General features: G+C 41.9%; 1 protein-coding gene across 7 annotated transcripts in view; it reads left to right on the plus strand.

Moving 5' to 3' along the window:
• Positions 1 to 18,710, plus strand: part of LOC139573569 (growth factor receptor-bound protein 10-like) — a 78,782-nt gene that overhangs the window by 25,465 nt on the left and 34,607 nt on the right. For 4 of the 7 annotated variants that reach the window (XM_071397180.1, XM_071397183.1, XM_071397186.1 and 1 more), the window contains one exon: positions 8,316 to 8,412. In XM_071397180.1, the coding sequence (XP_071253281.1) occupies positions 8,316 to 8,412 (97 nt within the window). The remainder of the gene's footprint in view (positions 1 to 8,315; positions 8,413 to 18,710) is intronic. The other 3 variants (XM_071397181.1, XM_071397185.1, XM_071397184.1) reach the window with 1 other exon arrangement.

Raw genomic sequence — 18,710 nt, forward strand, 5'->3', positions numbered from 1 at the left:
AATAGACTAGGCGTATTCCTTGGAAACAGAGGTTGGCCTACTTGCTAAAGTAGTTTCCATTTGTCAAGATGGTTTACTGTTTCAGTTTATACTGACTGTAAAATGTAAATAGGATTCCGTCAAGGCCTTAACTCTGAAGAAAATAAGTGACATTTAAAGATGCACTATGCAGAAATTGCGCCGCCATTTCCTGGTTGCTACAAAGGGTAACACTTTACTTGACACCCAGCATCATAACACGTTATGACACGGTCATAACCATGTCATAACAGCTGACATAACTTGTCATAGCTTTTATAATATGGTCATAACACTGTCATGACACATATATTCAGACCTGTTGTGACATATATTGTGTTATTTTATGGCTGATTATGACGCCTACATAAGTGTGTAAAAACCTACCACACAAGGCAAAACATTCCATTACATCATAACCTACATGTCAACAATATGTTTATGTTATATATATATATATTTTTTTTTTTGTAATTGTGCACACATGCACCTAACCCAATGCTCTGTTGCTGATGACTGGGATGCAGGAGCAGACTGATATAAGGGCACGTACGACATTATGATGCTCATAATGCTTCTTGACGGTGTCATAAAGTGTATTTTCTTAGTCCAAGTAAAGTGACCCAGGATGGCCATAATGCTTCATGACAGTGTTATTTAAAATATGTTGAAAAAAGCATGACTGTAAAGAATTCATTACAACAACAAAGGATTTAAGAAACAAACTTTCAAACGAAAGGAAACTTCTTGAAATGGAAAACACTAATTTGAATAAATGTGGGTTTTGACACTCTTATGTAGGTGTCATAAACAGCCATAACATAATGCTATATATGTCACAACAGGTGTAAATATATGGGTCATGACAGTGTTATGACCATATTATGACAGCTGTCATAACGTGTTATGATGCTGGGTGTCAAGTAAAGTGTTACCAAAATGGTAATAGATCACCTAATTTCAGTTTGTGGCAAAACAAGCAAGTATAGTGTAGAGAATCATTGTACCATCTAAACTGCTGTGAAATATATTTTCCATAACCAACAATATTATATTTTTAGCTGTTTGAAGCTGGTGTACAAAACTAAAGGAAGACACAAAAACTAATCTTAAGCAAGTGATGCATAGAAATAGTGCACATAGAACAGATCTGCCGTTTCTTAGATTTGCTTTCAATGAGAATGATAGATCTATAACTTTTTTATGTGAATTCGGTCGGGTCGCCCAAAAAGTGACATATTGCAGCTTTGTAAACGATTCAAAGAATTGAACTCACTAGAATACGATTACAAGGAAAATCTCTATGGAAGTGACAGAGGTGAAATGCAAATTTGGCAATGTGAAGCAGCACATTTTAACATGAGTCAAAGTTCTGCAGAGAGAAATACATACATACATACATACATACATACATACATACATACATACATACATACATACATACATACATAGGTTAGCTATAGGTTTATCATCCCATCGGGGGCCATGTTGACATGTTGTTTGTGTCCCGAATGGCATACTATCCCCCATGTAGTGCACTACTTTTGGGGCCTTGGTCAAATTAAGTGCACCATGTAGTGAATATCGTGCCATTTGGGACACAGCCTCTAGCTTCACGCTGCTGTAGCCATTAAAGCTGATCTTATTCCTTGAAACACATCAGTCTTTGCAGAGCAGTACATTTTTCGCCTTGAGTTTTATAGGTGTTTTTAGAGTGAATGAAGTGTGGATTTTTCTGGCAGAAGCATATGGTTTCCTGTTCCTGGAAGTCAAGCTTTCTTGTTCTGGTTTTTCTTGGAAGTAAATAGGGAGATTCAAAAATCAGGATCTTTTTCTTTATTTTTGAGACACAGACCGACAGGAAAGGTTTGGGTTGAGCTGTGTTTGTTGAATCCGGATGCATTTTAGGCATCTAGTGGGTTACATGACAAATGTGCCCTGACTTGTAAAAGAAGTTCAGTGTTTCAAAGCCTCTCTCTCTCTACCAGAGAATCCCCAGAGGAAACCGTAGGCTTATCTACATAAACATACAGCAATAAAATCTGCTATTTAAATTGATATTTGACTTTACCATGATGTTGCAGGCCTAACTATCCTACTGAATTAGGCTACTAGACTTGGAGTTTGACGTCATCTAGCAGTAGAGTAGACCATTTCACCCTAGCCTCTAGTCCACAATACAGCCATGCACTTGTATTTAGGTTAGCATGCAATGAAATGTAACTCTATGACAATTGGACCACATATTGTTATAGTTTTTATTCAGGAGAGTTAAACTATGTGACTTTTGAACGTAATAGCATGACCAATGGAAGTTCAAGATGGGAGAAATTGTGACCTTTTCTGAAATGTGAGGTAGCATTTAAATTATCCTTAGTTTGAGGATTATGCTGGCTTTATAGAGAGCTAACATTTAGGAAATGCCTCATGAAAGTTATTAATGCACCATGCAAAACAACAACATCAGTTATTGAGGAAAGTGAACCAGTGTTGAGTATTATGAATATGCCTACCAGAGTAGAACCTAGGCCTAAACATGAATAGGCCCCTACTTGTTCAGTGAGGTAGCCCTGCATATGGAAAGGGGCTGTGTTTATTTTATATTGTAGTGGATGTACTGGGTGTGTAAGTGCCGGACGATAGCAATACAGGAATGACGTACAGTAGCCTATTGTACTTAACAGCTGTTAGGCTTTTCTATATCCACCCATTACTGTGGAAACAAATAATAGGTCACACCTACTCTCATTCTCATCTTCTCACTCTGTGTTCCTCCAAAGAGACAGCATAGTGAGGAAAGTCCAAATTGAACTCTTGATCTTAGGTTGGAGTCATTAAAAGTAATTTATCAACCACTCCACAAATGTATTGTTAACAAACTATAGTTTTGGCAAGCCGGTTAGGACATCTACTTTGTGCATGACACATGTAATTTTTCCAACAATTGTTTCCAGACATATTATTTCACTTATAAATGACTGTATCACAATTCCAGTGGGTCAGAAGTTTACATACACTAAGTTGACTGTGTCTTTAAACATCTTGGAAAATTCCCAAAATTGATGTCATGGCTTTAGAAGCTTCTGATAGGCTAATTGACATAATTTGAGTCAATTGGAGGTGTACCTGTGGATGTATTTCAAGGCCTACCTTCAAACTCAGTGCCTCTTTGCTTGACATCATGGGAAAATCAATTGAAATCAGCCAAGACCTCAGAAAAAATATTGTAGAGCTCCACAAGTCTGGTTCACCCGAGAGAGCAATTTCAAAACGCCTGAAGGTACCATGTTCATCTGTACAAACAATAGTACTCAAGTATAAACACCATGGGACCACGCAGCCGTCATACCGCTCAGGAAGGAGACGCGTTCTGACTCCTAGAGATGAACGTACTTTGGTGCGAAAAGTGCAAATCAATCCCAGGACAACAGCAAAGGACCTTGTGGAGATGCTGGAGGAAACAGGTACAAAAGTATCTTTATCCACAGTAAAAACGAGTCCTATATCCACATAACCTGAAAGGCCGCTCAGCAAGGAAGAAGCCACTGCTCCAAAAACGCCATAAAAAAGCCGGACTACGGTTTGCAACAGCACATGGGGACAAAGATCGTACTTTGTCCTCTGGTCTGATGAAACAAAAATTTAACTGTTTGGCCATAATGACCGTCGTTATGTTTGGAGGAAAAAGGGTGAGGCTTGCAAGCCAAAGAACACCATCCCAACCGTGAAGCACGGGGGTGGCAGCATCATGTTGTGGGGGTGCTTTTCTGCAGGAGGGACTGGTGCACTTCACAAAATAGATGGCATCATGAGGCAGGAAAATTATGTGGATATATTGAAGCAACATCTCAAGACATCAGTCAGGAAGTTTAAGCTTGGTTGCAAATGGGTCTTCCAAATGGACAATGACCCCAAGCATACTTCCAAAGTTGTGGCAAAATGGCATAAGGACAGCAAAGTCAAGGTATTGGAGTGGCCATCACAAAGCCCTGACCTCAATCCCATAGAAAATGTGTGGGTAGAACTGAAAGAGTACGTGCGAGCAAGGAGGCCTACAAACCTGACTCAGTTACACCAGCTCTGTCAGGAGGAATGGGCCAAAATTCACCCAACTTATTGTGGGAAACTTGTGGAAGGCTACCCAAAACGTTTGACCCAAGTTAAACAATTTAAAGGCAATGCTACCAAATACTAATTGAGTGTATGTAAACTTCTGACCCCTGTGCTTATCAACACACAACAACACCTTTTTTAATCCCAAAGCATAGTGCTTCTTCTTAGCAAAGCCCCATGAAGGACCCATGTGTGATTATTCTGTCAGACACTCCCCTTTCAACACCACAAACCTACTATTGGCCTTGGCTTGACCTTGTTCAAACCCCCAACCTTACCACTGTCCCTGTTCTAAACCCTTAACCCTGACCTTGTCTTGGCCCCTACCTTAGTCCTGGTCTGCCTTATATTTGTCCCTTTTTATAAACCTGACCCCAACTTTACTATGACCCCTCTCTACGATTGAGTTTGTGGCAGAGTAGATCATAGAAAAATTTGAATTCTTCTATTAATTCTATTTCTATGGTGTAGAATGTAGGTGGCCATGTTTTGAGATAGCATCACTAAATCACAGTGTTGTAGTTGTACTTTATTTACTGATCTAAACCCAACATATAGTGGTTAGGTCAATAGCTTCTTCTCAGAGTGTCTGAATTGAGCAGGTGTTCGTTTCCAACCCCATGTTAATATAGAGTAGTAATACCGTTGGAAGACTTGGCATGGCTGAGAAGAATTATCCTGTGGAAGCCAACAAAACGTTGTCCTAGTCCTATTTAAAACTTTGGGAGCGTTATACCAGCAAGCAGATTTACTTTTTTGTTCTACGTTGTCCTCTCGGATCCAGCACCTAGGTCGCGTTTTTTCATGGATATGCGCATACCACCCCTCTAAACATGGCTGAGAATTATGCATAAACAGAGTCCTATTTTTTGGGCTCCCAAATATTAAAAGGTTAACATTCAGTCAATTGTCAAGGGGGTGTCAAAGAATGTGTGATCGTTGGGTTTTTTGTTGACAGTCCAGACCAACCCATGTTTTTAAGGTCTGCTCATTTCCTTGGAGGCTTAGGCTGTGGTGCGTCTGGTGCCGGGGTGGGGGGCTCACTGGAGCTGAACCCTGGGCTCGCTAGGACTGGCATACATGGTTGGCCCCTTCCCAGCAAGCATGTCACTGGCTGGCTGCAGCCATTTGGGGGGTGGGAGTCGGTTGGGGCTGGGTGGGTGGGATCAGTCACACTCTGGTAGCTGGACCTTCAGCCCTGTCTAGTCTGGTGGTGTCGGCCATGTCCAGACACTTTGCACTGGGATTAGCTTGGAGTCAGGAGGACGAGACTGGAGAGGGCCACCACTGTACTGCTGCTGCTTTTTCCTCAGTGAGTTGATTTAGATCGTATTAATAAATGGTTTGGGTTCGAAGGGTTATTATTACACGTTTTGTTATTATAGGCCAGAGGCCTAACTAAGATTGTGTAGAGTTTATTTATTGAAGTGGGCTCCTTCAAGTTGTGAATCATACTTACCGAGGGTCGACCATGAAAACCAGTGTTCAAAATTACGAAAGAATGTTCGAGTCTCTTCAATTTCACAACAAAACCATTTCATAAATCACATTACCTCTCTCACTGAGGCATTATAACAGCTACAGCTTTTTCTGCCGTATCAAAAGAGGTCTTAGTCTTGACATGTGTTTGAGTGTGTGTGAGCACCCTAGCAAGCCAAACACAGAAGTCCACCACAGTACATTCTGTTCCCGCGGCATTCTGTGAGTGCTCCAATCAGTGATGACATTATGGATCTCCCACACTTGTTAAGTAGTGATTTATTTATTTTATGTTTTTGTCCAAGAAGACACTGTGTTCTCTGGAAGTATGTGTTTCTGTGGGAAGCCATGTAATCGTATCAAGTTCTCTGCTACTTGCTGTCTAGGCCTACATCTGAGGCAGAACAAAGCAAAGTTGCTTTAAAGAAAACATCTAGCCTATCTACCGAACAACTAGCATAAACACTGGGGAGAACTCTGAACATTGACTTTTCGCTTTTCACACCTGTACTATCTTCTTTGGACACCATTCTACTGAACACATTCTATGGTCCTAAAGACTGAAAAACTTCTGCTGTGGACTAACAGGGAAACCAGACCGTCCGTGCTTCATGTGCAAGCGTTGCAATATAAATGAACGTGTACATGTTATTCACTCATTTTATCCATGCACATCGAGTGTCTGCGTTGCCGACGCTGAAATAGAACTTGATTCTATTTGAGACGCTTGACACGTAGCAATCTTCTCATTGGTTTTCACAAGCATACAAAGCATACATGCTTGAAAGATGAAAGAGGAGAGATTGATCAACGATAACTAACTAAAAACTAACTAGGCTTCCCCTTTTTATCTGTGGATTAATCATCGGAGTATATGAACACACAATTTTGTATGACTCCTGGTCAAAACTTTACAAAGATCCAGCAAAAAAAAGGACCATATGCATTTCAGGTAAAATAACAACCCCAATGTTCATCTCCTCGGACAAACTAGGTAGCAATAGCTTACTGCCACAGTAAGCTCCTTCCTAGGCCTCGACTGAAGACAACAGCTTACTGCCACAGTAAGCTCCTTCCTAGGCCTCGACTGAAGACAACAGCTTACTGCCACAGTAAGCTCCTTCCTAGGCCTCGACTGAAGACAACAGCTTACTGCCACAGTAAGCTCCTTCCTAGGACTCGACTGAAGACAACAGCTTACTGCCACAGTAAGCTCCTTCCTAGGCCTCGACTGAAGACAACAGCTTACTGCCACAGTAAGCTCCTTCCTAGGCCTCGACTGAAGACAACAGCTTACTGCCACAGTAAGCTCCTTCCTAGGCCTCGACTGAAGACAACAGCTTACTGCCACAGTAAGCTCCTTCCTAGGACTCGACTGAAGACAACAGCTTACTGCCACAGTAAGCTCCTTCCTAGGACTCGACTGAAGACAACAGCTTACTGCCACAGTAAGCTCCTTCCTAGGCCTCGACTGAAGACAACAGCTTACTGCCACAGTAAGCTCCTTCCTAGGCCTCGACTGAAGACAACAGCTTACTGCCACAGTAAGCTCCTTCCTAGGCCTCGACTGAAGACAACAGCTTACTGCCACAGTAACTGCTTCCTAGGACTCGACTGAAGACAACAGCTTACTGCCACAGTAAGCTCCTTCCTAGGACTCGACTGAAGACAACAGCTTACTGCCACAGTAACTGCTTCCTAGGCCTCGACTGAAGACAACAGCTTACTGCCACAGTAAGCTCCTTCCTAGGCCTCGACTGAAGACAACAACTTACTGCCACAGTAAGCTCTTTCCTAGGCCTCGACTGAAGACAACAGCTTACTGCCACAGTAACTGCTTCCTAGGACTTGACTGAAGACAACAGCATACTGCCACAGTAACTGCTTCCTAGGCCTCGACTGAAGACAACAGCTTACTGCCACAGTAACTGGGATGCTCCCGAGTGGCGCCGGGGTCTAAGGCACTGCATCTCAGTGCTAGAGGCATCACTACAGACCCTGGTTTGATTTCAGGCTGTATCACAACCGGCTGTGATTGGGAGTCCTTCCAGGGCGGTGCCCAATTGGCCCAGCGTCCTCTGGGTTTGGCCGGGGTAGGCCGTCATTGCAAATAATTATTTGTTCTTAACTGGCTTAACTAACTACCTGGGCCTTGACTGAAGACAACAGCTTAGTATGGAGTCTTCCTTACTGGTTCTAGTTCACTAGTCTCTTTGCCATGATCTCATATCCAGCCTAAAATGTGGGGTGGTTGGGTGGAAGAAGAGGCAACTTGGTATGTTGCCTCTTCATGGTAGTGCCCCGCGCTGCTCTGAGGGGATGCTCTGGTTTAGACCAGCAGGGGGAGAGCCAAGTATAGGCCTGTACACACACACACACACACACACACACACACACACACACACACACACACACACACACACACACACACACACACACACACACACACACACACACACACACACACACACACACACACACACACACACGCGCGCGCTTGGGCGTACACGCACTGCAATGAGATTGTGTTGTTTTTTAACCTCATGATTGACCAGATTGATACTGCATGGAATACAGTCATAACCAAATGAATTTTCCTCTGCATGTTAGACTAGATAGACAAAGACAAACCCAGTGTTCTGATGTGATGCTGAAGTTGTGAATAAATGCTTTTGGCATGACTGCTCTGTTGGCTTCTTTCTCAGCAGGACAATGTAGACCGAGCCTCCAATCACAGACCAGCAGATCTAATTGGGCCGAGTTTCCAGAAGTCAACCAATCGGAACTCTCCTAACCATCAAGGTTGGTGTTCTAAGAATGTCAGTACTTAGAAATCGGCATGCAAATATTCATTCGATTATTGTGTCTCTCCTCAAATTATTTGACAGGTGTAGACTAGTTATATGGTGTAAGTGTTGATGGTCCAGAACTAGGATGCAACATATTTGAGGCTGCATAATTGAAAACAAAGACAACTGTTCAAAAAAAATGTATAATCACAATTTTTTGCTCTGAGAATACTAACGTCACTAACAAGATTATGTTCTGAAATGTGGCCTATTTGTATTGGAATTGCAGCTTCAAACGATCCTTATCACATTGTTAATTCCCAGATCCGAGATTTGCAATCTCATTTTCTGTATTCCGCTTTAATCTACAGTTGTGTGTGTGTGTGTGTGTGTCTTTTCAGTGTTTGTGTGTGCATGCATGCGCACTTTGATATGGGTGGGGGGTTACTGTTGACGCATTTTACGGCAGAGGGCTCTGTCGCTCATTAAGTTCAGATTAGGATGTATATTCGGGGGCTCTTCCGCTGTAAACATTTCAGCAGTTCAAAGGGTGATTTGTAAAGACATGGGGTGCCATTATAATTAAGCTTTCAATCTAATTGTGCTATACAAATTTCATCTGTGATAACCGGAGCATGAGATTTACGCACAATATTGCCCCAGCATGGGAGGTAAAGCTTGAAGGTTTTTGAACTGTCTGGTAGTGTATGAGAAAGCTTGGTGCTGTCATGGAAATAAATGGAGCAGAAATTACATTGTCATTTTTTTCACTGTCAAGGGAGAGCACTGCACTGGAATTTATGAATGGGGAGACAGATCAAATAATTTTCACAGCGATTCCATTACAAATGATCTATAATAATATGAGAGTTAGGGTAAAAAAGAAAAGAAACACTTTGCAAAAAATATTTGCCCCAAAATGTTTAACATGTGCAAAGACCTCCCTCCCTCCATAATATCAAGATCAGATTGAGAGAATTAATGAATCAATCAAGGAATGCATTGATAACCATTGTATACTTGAAAGACAACTGTTCATTGTTTAGACTGTTGAAACTATACATTTCAACATTGGTCAATATTATTAATATAGACCCTTTGATAACACATTGTCTGATATCCATATAGGGATGGGCATTAGATTTTTTTTTTTTTTTACTGTTCGAGTACTCAAATAAAAAACAAACAATACTTTTAGTACACAAGGCTCACACTGGAAAAAAATTGTGTGCATTTATCTATATGCCAACAGCGTGCAACAGTTCCGAATTCATCATAACCATTACAGATAACAAGTTGTAATTGCTAAATTGCCTCTTATATAGTACAAGTCAAAAGTTTGGACACACCTACTCATTCAAAGGTTTTTTGTTATTTTTACTATTTTCTACATTGTAGAATAATAGTGAAAACATCAAAACTATAAAATAACACATATGGAATAATGTAGTAACCAGATTTTAGATTCTTCAAAGTAGCCACCTTTTGCCTTGATGACAGTTTTGCACACTCAACCAGCTTCACCTGGAATGCTTTTCCAATAGTCTTGAAGGAGTTCCCACATATGCTGAGCACTTGTTGTCTGCTTTTCCTTCACTCTGCGGTCCAACTCATCCCAAACCATCTCAATTGGGTTGAGGTCGGGTGATTTGTGGAGGCCAGGTCATCTGATGCAGCACTCCATCACTCTCCTTCTTGGTCAAATAGCCCTTACACAGCCTGGAGGTGTGTTGGGTCATTGTCCAGTTGAAAAACAAATGATAGTCCCACTAAGCGCAAACCAGATGGGATGGCATATCGCTGCAGAATGCTGTGGTAGCCATGTTGGTTAAGTGTGCCTTGAATTCTAAATAAATCACAGACAGTGTCACCAGCAAAGCATCCCCACACCATCACCCCTCCTCCTCCATGCTTCACGGTGGGAACCACACATGCAGAGATCATCTGTTCACCTACTCTGCGTCTCACAAAGACACAGCGGTTGGAACCAAAAATCTCAAATTTGTACTCATCAGACCAAAGGACAGATTTCCACTGGTCTAATGTCCATTGCTTGTGTTTCTTGGTCCAAGCAAGTCTCTTCTTGTTATTGGTGTCCTTTAGTAGTCGTTTCTTTGCAGCAATTTGACTATGAAGGCCTGATTCACGTAGTCTCCTCTGAACAGTTGATGTTGGGATGTGTCTGTTACTTGAATTCTGTGAAGTATTTATTTGGGCTGCAATTTCTGAGGATGGTAACTCTAATGAACTTATCCTCTGCAGCAGAGGTAACTCTTGGTCTTCCTTTCCTGTGATGGTCCTCATTAGAGCCAGTTTCATCATAGCGCTTGATGGTTTTTACGACTGCACTTGAAGAAACTTTCAAAGTTCTTGAAGTTTTTCTTATTGACTGACCTTCATGTCTTAAAGTAATGATGGACAGTTGTTTCACTTTGCTTATTTGAGCTGTTCTTGCCATAATATGTACTTGGTCCTTTACCAAATAGGGCTATCTTCTGTATACCAACCCTACCATGTCACAACACAACTGATTGGCTCAAACGCATTAAGATGGAAAGAAATTCCACAAATAAATGTTTAACAAGGCACACCTGTTAATTTAAATGAATTCCAGGTGACTACCTCATGAAGCTGGTTGAGAGAATGCCAAGAGTGTGGAAAGCTGTCATCAAAGCAAAGGGTGGCTACTTTGACGAATCTCAAATATAAAATATAAAAAACACTTTTTAGGTTACTACATGATTCCATTTGTGTTATTTCAAAGTTTTGATGTCTTCACTATTATTCTACAATGTAAAAAATTGTAAAAATAAAGAAAACCCTTGAATGAGTAGGTGTGTCCAAGCTGCGCTTTGCAGGGCAAAATATTTGATGCGAGATTGCTGCTGCTGCTTGTCCCCCTGTTTTTCATGCAAAAAAAAGGATGAAACACATAAGAAATATCTTGCTGCATTTTCTAAACGCAGATTTAAGATTTCTGCTCAGTAATTTCTGCTCAGCATCAGACAAATGTTGTGCTTCAGTTGTGCTTCTCCACTCGGATGACAATTCACTAACTTGGATTCTATCAGCCGACAGCGCTCTGACAGATGTGTAGTTACTTTTTCTCCTGTACTTTTCTTGGTGTAGCCTCCTTTCATCTGGTAAAATGCAAGATTAACTTCAAGCAAAACATTAGATTAGGAACTGTCTGGCTAAGACATTAGAAATACAGTATGACGGCCATGCATAGTTTTTGTTAAAAAAATAGATATAATGTAAGCTCATTTACTTGTGTAGCTGCTAACCAAATAACTTTGCACTCTGATGAAAAGTAAGCTATTTTCCGAATAATGTGTTGTACTAATGGTATTTCTGTGAAGTAAAAATATAGTTGCACACCCCTGATCACTTTTGAATAAAAAAAAAACACGGACTTTCAACATAAAACACAGCTTTTTTGATGGTCTGCATTTTGAAAATGCAGATTTATGAACTCTAACGCCGATGCCTATCCGGGCGCTCAGGCCAGGTATAGCCAACACTCAAGCGTGCGCGTTCACACAATAGTGACAAGATGGAGAAACCAGAAAGACATGCCTGGCTGTGGAAAGTAGGGCTGCAGCACCCACTGAAAGATCTGAATTTTAAAAAACTATATACGTTTTGTTTTCTTCACAAAAGTAATGCTGGGCCTTTTATTAGTCCTGTATGAGCAGACTGATGTAGCGCGGTCCCCAAAAAATGAAATCTGCAATGATTAACGTTAGCCTACATTTACTACTGGTTATACTTTTGATATATAGCAGGGAATTCATAAACATTGACAATGAAATAGCACAAATTGGCGGAAGAGCGTGCTTGGAGAGCGATATGCCTAACGCTTTGTCGCCACACCGTATTCTATTTTTTTTTGCCTCTGCTTAAAGACCAAGTTTTGACATCCGTTCAAGTATTTGAGTACTCAATTACTCGTGCTCATCCCTAAACCCATAGCACAATGTTTATCACAGAAGCTCATACATATTTCTGGTATTATGACATTGTTGTAGTGCTATAATCCTGTGTGAAATTCTGACCTCCTTTTCCCCAAAACCCACACTTGTGCTTATAGGATTTTAATAGAGCTGAGGGCTAAGACCTACTTTGTGTGTTTGTCATAAACCTCATTGGTGCTTAGGCAGGAAGAACAACAGGCTTTTGTTGGAACGGCACCCTGAATAATTTGATATTTTAGGAATGAGACGGATTAAAGCAGTTTATTATAGGTTTGCTTTTAAATGGTCAACACACACAAATGTACTGTACAAACTGACCCGGGTATGTTATTACATGTTCTTATAAGATGTTATAACATTGTTGTGTTAAGAAATGTCTTGATGTCAAGGTGCAGTTTTGTTGACATGGCGAAATCCTGTTGCAGATTATCATTTTTCAGATAATTAAGTACGTCAGTAGTGAGAATTAGTACTAGTCCGAAAGGAGGTGAAAGATTATTTGGATTTTGCACTGGCACTGTGTGTGGGTATCATGGTGTTGTGTTGGGCTGTTAATGGGACTAAAGGTTTTAAGTCTCTTGTGTGATAGTTTTGCCATAATTTCCATAAAGTCCTATTTACCAGTCCAGTAGTAGTCTAGTATTCATCGCCTTTGCAGCCTTTCACAGCCTTTGCAGTCTGCCTTTAGTTCAGTGTTGTTGCTTTAACTATTGACTTACTATTTAATATGTTCAAACCTAGGCTACACTGAAGGCCAGGTGCGGTCTGGTCGCTGAAGGGTTAATATGAGATCTTTATCATACAGGACTGTGGTATGCAGTGAATAAAGAAACCCCATGGGACGCTCCCCTTTCTTCAAAAAGATTGGTTCCTACTCTCTCTCCCGTACATTCCCATGAGAGGGGCTGGGCAGGTGGGAGAGAGATTAGCAGGAGAGATCAGATAAACACTGCTGTGTGCATCCCAAATGGAACCCTATTTCCTATTTAGTGCACTACTTTTGACCGGAGCCTTATGGGCATTGCTCTGGTCAAAAGTAGTGCACCATATAGGGGATAAGGGGACCTGTGGCCGTTGGTCTAAAGTAGTGCACTATAAGGATAGGGTGCCATTTGGGATGCAGACACTGCTGCTGCTCCCCTGGCTAGGTTGTTTGTGAGCAGCAGGATCTCATCCTCATTCTCCACCCACTTGCTCACTCCCCACTCCCCGTCACGGATTGAACAATGGTGGGCACTCCCTCTCCAGCCAATCTTTACACCAATGCAATGCTTTTAAATCCATGACGGGGAAGTTCACACTTTGGGAGAAGTGTGGAGAGTTATAATGCAGCCTTCAATTATAAGTCATGGTGGAGTGGAGGAGGCTGTGGTTACGTCCCAAATGGCACCCCAATCCCTATGTAATGCACTATAGGTCTCATAGGGCTCTGGTTTAAAAGTAGTGCACTATTAAGGGAATAGGGAGCCATTTGGGACTGAATCTGGAGGACATACATAGCTATAGGCTGAGACTGAATCTCAGGGGCCCTTCCTCAGCAGGGTTGTTGGGATCCAGACACGGCAGGCCCAGGGAGGGGTTGGGCTAGGCCTGGCAGAGCATTCTTCTCCAGGTCCCACCCCCCACCACCATAACACTTCATTTGGATTTCTTTCTCTCACTTCTATGAGGCATTAACAACATCAACTTAGTGAATAATGTTAAAAGGGCGAGAGATAATTAGACACCTGTGATAATCTGAAGTACCCAAAACAGCCACTAGATGTCTTGTGATAGATTACATAAAATCCTTGAAAGATACCAACATTCTGGTAGTTTACTGGCACACTTAGAAAGTTTTCAGTAATATACCCTCCCTTTGCAACCCTAGGCTGAAGCATATGGCTGTACTCAAAATGGCACCCTCTTCCCTATATAGTGACATTTGGGACAAACAAGACTGATAGCAGTGTGGGGGTGCCTGCCCCAGCTCTAAACCCAGACGGACACAGTTGCTAGGTAATAAATCCTATCAATGGTCCCAATGCACTCCAATAATACACTTTCTAGATGAGAAGTTAACTTGTATTTCAAGTATCAAAATGTAAGTCCTGTTCCCAAAGTTATTCCTTTGGGGTAGCCTAGTGGTTAGAGCGTTGGGACAGTAACTGAAAGGTTGCCGGATCGAATCCCTGAGCTGACAAGGTAAAAATCGGTCATTCTACCCCTGAACAAGGCAACCCACTGTTCCCCGGGAGGCTGTTATTGTAAATAAGAATTTGTTCCTAACTGACTTGCCTAGTTAAATAAAGGTTAAAAAAAAGAAATGTATTCTTTGCCCCGGCTGGTGCTCAGGTTTTGGAACAGGCAATATCCAATCACGCATTCCTCAGATGAAAGACATGGTTTTAGTGGTGAGGAGGGTGGTTCTTTTGAGATTATGGTAGCTGATGTAAATTAAATATGCTGATTAAACTGAGTGTTTCCCAAGAACAGACTTCTACTCATTCTGATTGGGCTTTGATTTTTGCTTTGCTTTTTCTCCACCCCTCCTGTCCTCAGTGGGTGTGTACTGGCACTCCGTATTGTCCCAGTATTGTCCTAGCCACTGTAGAACCACGCTGTACAGTTAAGACGGTATCTGTGTGAACCGTTAAAAGAATGGGTCCACTAATTCCTTTCACAGGGGCCATTTTTTCCTGTGTTGTCTTCCTATCGTCCGGTCTCTTCGTCACCTCCCAAGGACGCTGTGCCATTTCCCTCCCCAGCCATGCCAGCTCCCCTTTGTTTTCTACACATTTGAATGCTAATTAACAGTGGCTGGTTAGAGGGACTGAGCTACGTTGTCAACACGTCACTTTTACTAAAGTACTTTTTGATTTGTTATCCGAACTCCTGATAAGAGCAAGGCAAAAACTATCACACATATTATTTCCCTTTAGTTTAATAGGTGTGTGTGTAGCACCAGTACATTGGGAAAGGGCGGGGGGAAGTTTGGTTGAGACGACGCCACTCATAATTAATTCAGAAAGGAAGATTATAATGAATACATACATTACTGAGTGGTTGTAAAGAAAAGCCATATGGAATTTGGTCCATATAATGGTCTGCTAAGCATCGGAAACATCCCAAACAGCTTTTATGGAGTTATCACCAGGGCTTGCCATCCTTTTCCCTTTTGCAAGTTAATAATAGACAGTGAAAAGGGAAGCTTTGGCTGTTGAAGCAGACGGGCTGGAATGCTGAGAGAGAGCGGGGGAACCATTCTGTCGCGGTGGAGGGCTTTATGCTAACCGCTACGCCCCGCCACCAGCCAGCCCTGGCTTGGCCCCTACAGTACTGACAAAGTGTGTGTCCCAACTGGCACCCTATTGCCTAGGTAATGCACCCTATTGCCTAGGTAATGCACCCTATTGCCTAGGTAATGCACCCTATTGCCTAGGTAATGCACCCTATTGCCTAGGTAATGCACCCTATTGCCTAGGTAATGCACCCTATTGCCTAGGTAATGCACCCTATTGCCTAGGTAATGCACCCTATTGCCTAGGTAATGCACCCTATTGCCTAGGTAATGCACCCTATTGCCTATGTAGTGCTCTGCTTTTGACCAGAGCCCTATGGCCCCTGGTCAATAGTAGTGTTCTATATAGGGAATACAAACAGGACAGACAAACAGAACAGGCCCTGAATAAGACAGACAATAACCTGAATAGGGGTCTGTCTGTGACTGTTGTTGTCATACTGAGAGACAGTGAGAGGCTGTCGGACTTACAGTTGGATGGACGCTCTTCTAGACTGACTGAGCATATGTGTAGTAGTAGGAGTATGATGTGGGTTCAATTAGTATTTGTTTTCTTTCATATACTTTGAGCGTTTGATTAAGCCTGTCTGGATGGGCAGGGTTTGTACTTTTGGGACTATTGTCTTGGTTCCATTGTGCTAGGCAACATCAGTCAAGCGCAGCAAAAATATATCTATTTTTTGTAAGTTTAGATTATTTCTTTTGACAATACAAAACATACTCATACAAACGACAGCACACCCCATCTCCAGAGCCCACATAACTCTCCGCCACATGGCCTCAGACTGCACCTTTCCATTGTGTTAACGATTGACGATTGGTTGATTTCCAGTTTTTAAGTATATGTTTTTTCAAGACGATTGACGAGAAAAGTATTCTCCAACCCGTCTTGTATCTCCCTGCACCCTCATATGCCATGTCTTGAAATATACAGACAGACGGATTAAAGTACATTTACATTCTAATACTTCTGACAGACAACTTTCTAACTCCACCCATAACTTTATGAATTTATAGCATTCCCAGAAGGCATGGATTACTGAGTCATTATTAGTTTTACACTTAAGACATGACTCTGCCATTGTGCTGTAGAATTTAGGAATTTTGTCTCTTGTATAATACATTCTATACTTTAGTTTATACTGGATTAAGCATACATATTTGTTAACTGTAATTTTGTTAGTTACGTTCCAACATTCCCTCCATCTTATGCCAATATCTGTTATTTTTAAGTCTTGGTTTTAATAGTTCATATTTTTTCCCTAAGAGGCTATTATATTCTAATGTATTATTCAGCCATATCAAAATAAGCCTGCAACCTGATGTAAATTCTGCCAATTGATTTAATCAGAGAGTGAGACGACTGCTCTTAATAAGGTATTCAGCGTTCAGATTGCGTGACAGCCATTTAAGGAAATTGAACAGCGCCCTCTCTCTCTCTCTTTCTCCTTGCCTCTGCATGAGACGGATCTCTAGACCAGCGAGACAATGTTGCATGGGGATGTCAGGTTAGTGTTAGGCACTGGAGGGAGTTGTATAACTACTACTAGAATTCCTTTTCCTGGTAGATCTCGCATGCAAGACAAGATGTAGTTGTGGTCACAACATAATTTAGACAGTCCAGTCTCTCTAGCCTAATTCAGGGACTACTGGAAATGTAAAAAAGATGCATCATTTGAGACAACATGAGCCGGTGCCTTATAACAGACAGTACTGGACGTTATTATTAGATATTATAAACTGGGTGGTTCGAGCCCTGAATGCTGATTGGCTGACAGCCGTGGTATATCAGACCGCATACCACGGGAATGACAAAACATTTATTTGTACTACTCTAATTACGTAGGTAACCAGTTTATAATAGCAATAAGGCACCTCGGAGGTTTGTGGTATATGGCCCATATACCACGGCTAAGGGCTGTATCCAGGCACTCGTCGTGCTAAGAACATCCCTTAGGCATGGTATATTGGCCATATACCACACCCCCTCGTGCCTTTATTGCCTAAGTGTCTAAACCTTCAAGTGCTCCCCTGACCCTGCATCTACCTTCTGATGGACCAGACTTTCTACTCCTGACCTTGGCTCTATTCCAGACAGACTTCTATTAGCCTTGTGCCCCACTAGCCTCTGCTGTTCCTGAACCCGAGCATCCCGTTCCATTCCTTCCCATCCCCGTCTATGCTTGTTGTCTTCGTGCTTCATAACCATCCTGTCACTGGCTGTGCTTGTCTTGTTAATAATAATATTACATGGGACTTATACAGCACTTTTCAACGACCCAAAGTCTCTTAAAGGTCGCTTTGTTGTCCATATGCTTCACCCTCATCCCGTCGCTTCCCATTCCATCCCATCCTATCCTTCAATCCCTGGCTCTGCTAGCCTTGTTCTCCATGTGCTTCATCCCCATTCCATTCTTGGCTTTGCCTGTTGTCCCATCCTGTCTCTGTCTGGGCTTGCCTTGTTGTCCTCGTGCTCCAGAGCCAAAGGTAATTGCTGAACGCTGCTGTCTGCTCTCATGGCATTTTAAGAGTGTCTAATTTATGGCAGTAATATTGTAGGGCCAGGCCTGCTGTCGGTTGCTTGTTTGACGGGCATAAATAAAGATGTTTATGTCCCTAAAACTTCTGCCAAGCCCCACTAGTGCAATTTTTCAATTTTCTAAACACAGTGTCAGACAAAACCCTGGCCCTGTTGCCGTGTTGGGGTGTGTGTGTGTGTGCGTGAGTGAGTGTTTGCCTGTCACGGTTCTAGCTAATAAATTGGGCCATAAACCTATTGTTGACAACCTAGTATGGCTATTATCCAACCACGCCCCCAAATATCTTGATCGGATTGGATCTTCCTGTCTAGAGTTTCACATAAGTAACTTTATGTTATCTTGTTAGAAAACACATGGATACTATTCACCTAACACAAAGCTATTTTAGACTGTACAGTACACTTCTGTAGCCTACATGTGTCTTTAACTCTCCAGGATCTTGTAGAGAAGGGGCTTACCTCACTGACTATTTATACTGACAGATTAGGCACCTGTGATACAGCTGGTTAGGCGA

This window comes from Salvelinus alpinus, chromosome 4 (genome assembly GCF_045679555.1).
Source record: "Salvelinus alpinus chromosome 4, SLU_Salpinus.1, whole genome shotgun sequence".
Taxonomy (NCBI): Eukaryota; Metazoa; Chordata; class Actinopteri; order Salmoniformes; family Salmonidae; genus Salvelinus; species Salvelinus alpinus.